Below are 9,367 nucleotides of genomic sequence, written 5' to 3'. Positions count from 1 at the left end.
GTTTACGTCGCCTTTTTTTATGAGCCACTCGAGATGTCATAACTTGAAAAGAAATGACAGGAGTATCCTGACAGCTTCCCTAGAAAGAAATATAAGAATCGGAAATTGTATCAGAGAATGACTGCACTATCGAAGCTAAATTTAAAATAGATTAGGCTATCTTTAAACAGTTTTAAAAACACTTCTGACCAGAACAGTAAATGTAAAAAAGGCTATGCATATTTGTTACCTTTGAAATTGTTGTTGCCGCTTGTAAGAGGGTCGGTGGCTGCGCAAGGAATTATTCAGACTTTTGCATTATTTGTATAATTTAAATGTAAAATACATACAAATTTTCGGACTAGTTTTGTCACTGACTGACGTCCTGTGACTTGAAATGTAAAACTGGGATTTTCTTCCGAGGTGTAAACTAAGTAAAAAATGCATCCTTAATGATTAAGAGTAACTGTGTTTTCATTCGTGTCAACCAAGTAACTCGTTTCCATGAAACTTTCCATACCTCTTTCGCCTCAACAAAGCGACATAACTTCTTCGAAAATCGATGCCTTTCTTGCAACAATGAAAAAAGGTTTCGTAAACCCGGCCTGTCACAGTGTGTATATAAGTGCGTGAAATCAGTCACTTTATCATCTTCTTCAAGTGAGCAAATATAAATCATCATGGACCGCAAATTTCTTCTTCTTCTCGTCTTGGTTCTCGTCACCGTCCAGCTTGTGGATATTGCAACATGCGACGATTTCTGGACTAGACGTCGTACCAGCTGGAAGTGGAATGAGCAGAATGCTCAACAATTGAGAGAGTAAGTTTGGTTTGCTATATTCTAAAGTTTATAATGTCGATATAATTGAACTGTAAAACCAGTTAACCACAACTTTGTATCCAGTGCACGTGACGCCCTTGAAGACGACTTTTTGTTGGCCAATGCTTTCCAATAAAATGGTAAGTTTTATAATCTCCAATTAATCGCTAATCATTCTTCTTTATGAATGATATTCAATCAGAAACTTAGTCAATTTTGTGTTTCAGAATCGACTGTCATTTTTGCGTTCCGTTGGAGACAAATAAAAAACGACGAATAATAATTGAATCTTTTTTTATGAATCTTTGCTATGTACAATGTCATTTAGCCAGAAATGTGTCGTAAAAGTTTTAGCCAATTTCAGACAGACTATATCTTAGCATGACTGAATACAACCATATAGCCTATGCTGCCTCGGTTAAAGCAAACGTACATCGCACGAACAGAACATAGAATTATATTGTTAAATACATGCAAGGAGTAAATATTGAAAAAAAAGTAATGACGTGCTTGCTAAAGCTAACAATTTTTGCAAAATATCAAAATATTATTTTGCTTTAAAACTCAAACAAATGTAATTTGAGCAACTACGTTGGCATAGTTGTACACAAAATCAGATTGCTAAAGGTGGGTGTCCTTTTTTATGCCAGCCGCCGTTTTACAAAACGTTATTTTCACGCCACATTTTCGTCAATGCCAAAACTAAAACCCTGAAGTAAAAACTTTATCATAACTTAACAAAAGCAACTTGATCAAAAAAATAGGATGAGGTATTGGGAGTTTACCATTATTTAAAGATTATAACACAATCATGTTCGATTTCCTTTTATTTCTAATATAAAATCACCTGGACAGCTTCCAAGCAAGTTTAGTATTGTAATACTGTACATTTCATTTGTTATTATATCAGTATATATTATATAGTAGGGGTGGGGGAAATGGGACAATTGTACATTCCATTTTCCCGTGTCATTTAAGTAGTAATATAGAAAATTCAAAGAATTATAAAACCGTATTTTCACAGCTTCAATTGTTTGAAACACGATCAGGATATTTTGATATTATGTGCTAAAGGTGTTTCATCTTTCCCCACCCTGGTATATTTAAACACCCAAAAGATAGAAAATATTGCATTATATACAGACAAACCAACGAATGTTTGGCAATAAATACACGCAAAACTAGTAAACATCTTATATGGGCGCTCGCTTTATAGTCATGCGAAGACTGCCGAAAAACCCTGTAACATTGTTTTTGTTTTATTCCCAAGGGGAAGCTTGTAAAAAAATAATATAATTTTTCACTTCACCCAATAATGTGCCGTTTACCCCACCCTACTACACATCAAGACACAAATTGATTTGTTTGCTATCCATTAAACTTGACATTTAATCGTTAAAAAGGCATTCACGGTTATCAGTACCATACCACCAACCATTAAGACTCTGAACAACCCGGTGTTTTAGACTTCGTCGAACTTTAACCTTCCTAAAAGAGTGGTTCAGATACCGTAGGTAATATTCACTCATTTGCGTTTTCCCCTTTTCTTCAATTCCATGCAAAGTTCGGCATAGAAGACAGAGACCCGTAGACGACTTACTATATGGATCAGTTCTAGGCAGATGATTTCGCCATTCATGATACTCCATATACGCTGTGTTGTTCTTATCCAGGTAACTTATATAGTTTGCTAAATCTTTTGCTGATTTAAAATCTTCAACATGAATGAACGACCGTGGAGGGGCTATTGCTTCGACGTCGGACTTTTTCGGCCCCCAAACAATAGGTATTGTCCCCGAATACAAACCATGCTGCATGAACTTTTCTGTTATGTAATCCCGGCAATGGAAAGAATTCTCGAACGCGAAGTAGAATTTATAGTCGCCCAAAAATTGAAAGAATTCTTTTTTACCGCGTTGAAGTTTGACAAGTTTATTAAAACATCTGAAAAGAAAGAGAGACAAACTTTATGACTGGACAGTGAGCATGAGCTGTATGAATACATCATGTGTGTCTAGTGTATTAAAAGACGACACTCCTGTAATATCTTGACAGTAATAAACGTACGGTGTATGAAAATAAGGTTATTGAAAACCATGTGTATCTCTATTGTAATTTAGAAAACGTTCATTTTAACTTGACAGTGAGCATAAGGTATATATATAGCATTAATACTCACTTCCCATATGCATCAACTTTAAGTCCAGATTTTAAAAGTTCTTTGAAATATTTCATTCTATTTACGGCACCAAAATGGCTGTGACAATTTGAAACTATCCAAATTCCAAGTCTCTTCTTCTTCGGAATGAATGCACTTACTCTACCGAGAACTAAGTTGCTTGGCATATACGGTTGGTGAAAAGCGGAATCTCTTCTGAAAATGTTAAACAATGTGCTGCTGCTACTTTTGCATACAAGAATAAATGTAACTTACTTTATCCTCGCGTGGCCGGAAAACGACGGCCGTTATAACACGGGTGTTCATACACCTCGTTCCAGCTTACGGGTCACCATGTATGTTACTTTGTGAGTGATTTTTTTTAGGGGGGGGGGGGCGTTTTTTCATTTTGTTTTATGTATGGATGATAATTTGGACTACTCATCAGCGACCACTGGGTTGCGGCAATTGTCGTTAAGTGTCTCGCCCAATAACAAATACGCCCACAATAGTAGCAGCTACGAGGCTCGAACCCATTACCTCTGGTTCAGAGGCAGGCTAAACACTTTGCCACGGCGCCGGACGTATTAATTTTATTTATTTTATGAACCAACCTATACGTCATTGTAGCGTTGAAGTAGTTTGTCTCAAAGTCCGTGAGAGGCTTTTTGGACAACGATTGCGATAACGGCGATTCCATGTTAAACCAAATGTAATACATATCGGGTTTCCTGAAAAATTGGTTATAATATGCTGAACAACAATGGTTTGAAATTTATTCTAAATGGGCGAGCCCATATAGTAGGGTGGGGGAAGATGGGACACCTTTCCATTCCATTTTTTTAACCTATTTGGTAGTAAACAAAGAAGATCCAATGAATTATAAAACCGTATCCTTACGGCCCCCATATAGACCGTTGTTAATACTTTAAGAACACGATCAGGGTATTTGGATATTATATGCCAAAAGTGTCCCATCTTCCCCACCCTAATATATTACATTAATATGTTTAAAAAATCAAATCGGTGGCAACCATTATAATCAACGACGACAAATATATAGGTGTTCCACTTTTTACCTTAAATGATCAGGCGGCATTTCCTTCCTTGACATGCAGTTGTTATGGAAAATTACGGCGGCAGTTCTTCGATCTGTGATCTGAAATTTATGGCTGTAAATATGGAAATGAACGAATGGATGTTTATTATGAACGTTAGTCGTTATAACGCAGGTGTTTTAGTTCATACACCTTGTGCTAGCTTGTGAGTTACCTTGTATGCAACTTTACGGGTGATTATTGGCACGGAGCAATCTGGCTAGCGGCAAGGAACACACAGAAACGTTAACTGTATAGTCCACAAGCCGGTCGTGATAAATGGGCAACACATTGAGATAAGGAAACACAAAAGAACACAAATAGTGAGAAGAAACACAACCAGAACTAAAATAACAGACAGTACAAACTTTACGTAAACAACAACGAGCATTATCAACTTAATTCAAACTAGAATATATAGTAGGGTGAGGGAAGACAGCTTTAGCACGTAATACCCAAATATCCTGATCGTGTTTTAAACAATTAACAACGATCTATGAGAATCGTGAGAATACAGTTTTACATTTCTTTAAATGTTCTTTGGTTTACTAAATGGGACGAGAAAATAGAATAAAAACGTGTCCCATCTTCCCCCACCCTACTATATAAACTTCAACGCATATCATACCAGTGATCGATTAGATGACGCAGTGCACCAACCGCAGAATTTTCTGTGTCTAGATTTAACTGCAGCGACATCTGGCGGGCACCAATATAAAACAATCTGAAAATTACACGTATTTGTGTTACCATCTGAAACACAACACATAGCACACGGCCAATAATACAGTTTCTCAGTCCTTCATGCTACGTGGCCTCATTCAATATAATAAGCTAGAATTCATCTACCATATTAATGTATAATAGAACGGGGGGACAGGACACCTTTAGCCCATAATATCCAAATATCCTGATCGTGTTTTAAACCACTAACACCGGTTTATGGAAGTCGTGAGGATACGATTTTTTTGTTTTCTAACAAATGGGACGAGAAAATGAAATGAAAGGTGTCCCCTATTCCTCTACCCTATGATATAGTAACTTAACTTTTCACAACCTTTTCTTTAAGCTTAGCAATATCAATGGCTCTTTTCAATGTCATAATGCCAAACTCTTCCGCTTTGTTTGTTCCGATTTTGTTTCGTCTCGGTTGGAAGCCTTTCCATTGTCGTTTCAGTTTCAAGTTTAAGATGCAACAGACAATTAGCATAAACACAACAATGCAAGCAAATTTCATTGACTTTTTTTCTATCGCTGATAATGCGGACATCTTCAGGGTATAGCTGAATACAGATTCGGTGCATTAGATATACATTGTATCCTGTAAAAATTAGAGCCAATGGTGAAGCATGCAACTAAATCTGGGATTGAGACCGGAATCGGGTCAACCTTACATTTAAAGAATATAAAAACAATAAATGCTGTTTGCTTAGATATTTTAATACTTGAACCAGACCTTTTTTGCATCCAAACAAAAGCTGCTAATCTTACCAGCAGATAAAAAGCTTTTCTAATATCGTGTGGGGAAAAATGGGACACCTTTTTATTCCATTTTCTCGTCCCATTTGATAGTAAATAAAGAATATTCAAACAATTATAAAACCGTTTTTAAAGAGTCTCCCATAGCCCGTTAATTGTTAAAAACTCAAACAGAATATTTGGATGTTATGTGATAAAGGTGTCCCATCTTCCGCAAGAGTATTATAATACCCGCTGAGCTTAGCACTGACAATTCAGATATTTATCTGTTTTTATGTTGTAACATATTTCTCTTAATAAATCCGGATTGGTAAAAGTATACACCCATTACAAGTTGACTACAGGACCTTATGTTACAATTCTAAATTGCTCTGGTTCACCTTTATTAACTCGTCCATATGTAAATACGAAAGTTCTGGACCGAACTCACGACTTTCTATAGTTTTGTTTCTAGTCCACCAACTTACGCAGCATATCAGCTTTCCAAAACTGTAGAACGGAACAATCAAACGAAAGGCAAGCGCTTTACACCAAGTAATATTTGTTTGAATTATTTCCTAAAACGTCGGTTGTCCGACGTATCCCGGGTTGGTAAGTTTATTATATTGTATGCTCACAATAGTTTTAGATCATACAAATTAGTAAGAACGTTTAAACGAAAAACGACAGACGAGTATCCTTAAAGCGACCAAATAAACAAATGTTTTTTTTCAATTATTGAAGATGGAAACGTACAGACAGGGGCTATTAAGCATTACAATTTCTCATCGATCTTATTTTCTCATCAATCTTCCTGCTTTAATAAGCGCTAAAGTACCAGCTTAGCCTAGTCGACATTGTATATAGGATGATACGTTATTATTTTGTTAGTCTTTTTTACCAGCGTTGTTGAATAAAACCAAAAAACGTATACTGTCCGAGGTGACCCCGGTCATGTGACACCTTTTTCGGCAAAGGATTACCCATTACAACAAACTAACATTTAAATTCATGTGACGCACATAAAAAAAATATTCGCAATTTTCAAAAAAACGTCCGAACCATCCCCGGTCTCCCCTATACGATACTCATATGAACCAGTATTTCCTATAAACTAACATGAATATAAATGTATGGAAGGATGTGCCTTATGCGTATCGGCGTTATCATATAGTAGGGTGGGGGAAGATGGGACACCTTTAATACATAATATCCAAATAGCCTGATCGTGTTTGATCGTGCGTGTTTGATCCTGTTTTAAACAATTAACAACGATATGTGGAAGTCGTAAGGATACGGTTTCATAATTCATTGAATGTTCTTTGTTTACTACCAAATGGAAAGAGAAAACTAAACGAAAACGTGTCCCATCTCAGCATAAACGCCTCGCTAAATCCAACAGCATAAACGCCTTTATAAAAACATTAGGTATAAATATAACTATGTAGGCTGCATAAAACTCAACTGGACTACTTTACAGAACAATCGTCATTTGTTTTTGCTTTCGGTGAAGGGCCAGGTGCTTATTCGTCTCTGGTGTATAGTTTTACATAACGAAGTTTATCTCTAGCGAAGATCAATTTAATTAAAACAAGGGAGAAAACGGAACTGGTATCAAAGCAGCCGAACGTAGTTTTACATAACGAAGTTTATCTCTTTAAATACGGTAGCGAAGAGCAAATTAATTAAAACAACCAAGAAAACGGAATTGGCATCAAAACAGTCGAGTCAGCATGAAGATTTTCTTTATACTGTTGCTAGTTATAAACCCTATATATACAAGATCGCCAATGCCGAAGTCGCTCGTTGTGGTTGATTGTGGTAGGTTGACATGTGTGTGAAATGTATATATAGTAGGGTGGGAAAAGATGGGACACTTTTTCAATCTATTTTCTTGTCCCATTTGGTAGTAAAGAAAGAACATTCTAAGAATTATAAAAATCCTCACGACTTCCAATTTGTTAATTGTTTAAAACACGAACAGGATATTTGGATAGTATGTTTTAAAGGTGTCCGATCTTTCTCCGTAATACTACTATGTTTGTACAGATTATTAGCTTAAAGGTCTGACGCATAACGAATTGTGACGCCTGGAGAAGCTATATGACGTAAATAGTATATAGTAGGGTGGGGGAAGATGGACCACCTTTTCATTATTTTTTTTCTCGTTCCATTTGGTAGTAAACAATGATAATTCAAAAATTTTATCCTCACGACTCTCATAGATCATTGTTAATTGTTTGAAACACGATCGGGATATTTAGATATTATGTGCTAAAGGTGTCCCATCTTCCTCCACCCTACTATGTTTTTAAATCATGAATGACAAATCGCACTAAACGTCGTAAAATGCTTTTAAATGGCGTCCTCTATTTTAAAATTATTGTTTTATTGCTACCAATTTGTACAATAAAAGAGAGAATGCAACATCTTACCCTAATCTACTATATATTGCTAAAGCATGGTGACCGTTCGCATTAAAAGGCGTATACTTCGAAGTACTCTCTCAAATTAATTGAATTATTTTAGAGCCTCGATCCCGCCTGTCAATATCGGTATCACCCGATCCACTGGTCTATAAGAAACCTTTTGAAATCACAGTAAAGGCTTGGGCAAGTATGTGTATGATGAGTTATTACTCGCGCTTTTATTACTTTTCAACTACTTTTTCTACCCATAGCTTGTTTTAACGGCTGTCGTTTTATTTCTAATTTTCTTTTTTTCGTTGTTTTAATCAACTTGAAGGAATAAATGTAACTCACTTATCTTCGCATGCCGGGACAACTACAGCCGTTATAACAAGGGTTTTCTATTTCATACACCTCGTGCCCGCTTACAGATTACCATGTATGTTACTTTGTTAGTGCTTTAACCTTCGCTGTTCGATGAGAAAACAAAATTTTATCATATGTATTCTGATAAAACGAAATTAGGGAAAGCGTTCAAATTTTCCGGCTCCGAATCTTTACATGCAGACACCGTTTGTTTTGCAGTTTTCAAATATAAGGAAGCGTGGGGCAAATTTGATATTTGGTGGGGAAAGGGCCCTGGTAACACAACCAGATTGTTTTCTGGACAAGGCAGTTTGTGCGGAAAAACTGGATACAAATGTAACGGACGAATTGGCGGTATGTATATATATATATATATATATATATATATATATATATCAATTGTAATGTGTGTTTATGTAACTTATTATTCTCGCATGACGGGCATTGATAGTGGTTTAACGTGTAGGCGTTCAGTTTCATACAACTCACCGTGCCTGCTTGTACACTTTTTCGGGTATTGTTTTATGCATGGCTGACAACTATTTTTTTTATGCGTGACCACTATAATTCTCGGGTTTAGTTAGTTTTATAACCTATAATAGTGGGGGCCACTAGGTTTGAGCAATTACTGTTTAGTGTCTTGCTCATGGACACATATACGTCTACTTCTACAGCTATAGCAGAATAGCGCCGATCCCTAACCCGTATTCCCTCGTATAAAGGTACTTAATCGCTCTAACTACTGCCAAACCGATTTGCATACTATATAGTAGAGTGGAGGAAGGCGGGACACCTTTAGTACATACATATCCAAAAAACATGATCGTGTTTTAAACAATTACCAACGAGCTAAAACCCTATCGTTAGGGAGTCGTAACGATAGGGTTTTAGAATACTTCAATCGTTCTTTGTTCACTACGAAACGGAAATCTTTGCGTAAGGGCGGAAAAATAGAGTGAAAGGTGTCCCATCTTCCTCCACCCCACTATGCACATAAACGGGTACATTCGTCACGTAATACAATTTATTATTCAGTAACACTTACGCACAGATCTCCTCTGCATCAATCAAAAGGAAGTCG

At 36.4% G+C, this 9,367-nt stretch overlaps 1 protein-coding gene and 1 long non-coding RNA gene across 4 annotated transcripts in view; one reads left to right on the top strand and one right to left on the bottom strand.

Moving 5' to 3' along the window:
• Positions 1–611: 611 nt before the first annotated feature.
• LOC101243006 lies at positions 612–1,082 on the top strand. The gene is made up of 3 exons (XR_182128.3): positions 612–799; positions 884–939; positions 1,027–1,082. It is a non-coding gene; the product is annotated as an uncharacterized LOC101243006 (long non-coding RNA).
• A 438-nt stretch (positions 1,083–1,520) lies between these two features.
• LOC100183411 (alpha-(1,3)-fucosyltransferase 9-like) overlaps positions 1,521–9,367 on the bottom strand; it is a 9,223-nt gene continuing 1,376 nt past the window's right edge. For 2 of the 3 annotated variants that reach the window (XM_018813672.2, XM_026836318.1), the window contains exons 2-7: positions 5,112–5,337; positions 4,683–4,778; positions 4,037–4,116; positions 3,572–3,688; positions 2,979–3,173; positions 1,521–2,743 (exon numbers count right to left, since the gene is read on the bottom strand). In XM_018813672.2, the coding sequence (XP_018669217.1) occupies positions 2,188–2,743; positions 2,979–3,173; positions 3,572–3,688; positions 4,037–4,116; positions 4,683–4,778; positions 5,112–5,337 (1,270 nt within the window). In that variant the 3' untranslated portion in view covers positions 1,521–2,187. Of the gene's footprint in view, positions 2,744–2,978; positions 3,174–3,571; positions 3,689–4,036; positions 4,117–4,682; positions 4,779–5,111; positions 5,338–5,913; positions 6,023–9,367 lie in introns of all 3 variants that reach the window. The other variant, XM_026836317.1, reaches the window with a different exon arrangement.

Source organism: Ciona intestinalis, chromosome 10 (genome assembly GCF_000224145.3).
Source record: "Ciona intestinalis chromosome 10, KH, whole genome shotgun sequence".
NCBI lineage: Eukaryota > Metazoa > Chordata > Ascidiacea > Phlebobranchia > Cionidae > Ciona > Ciona intestinalis.
This window is presented reverse-complemented; position numbering and strand designations above follow the sequence as displayed.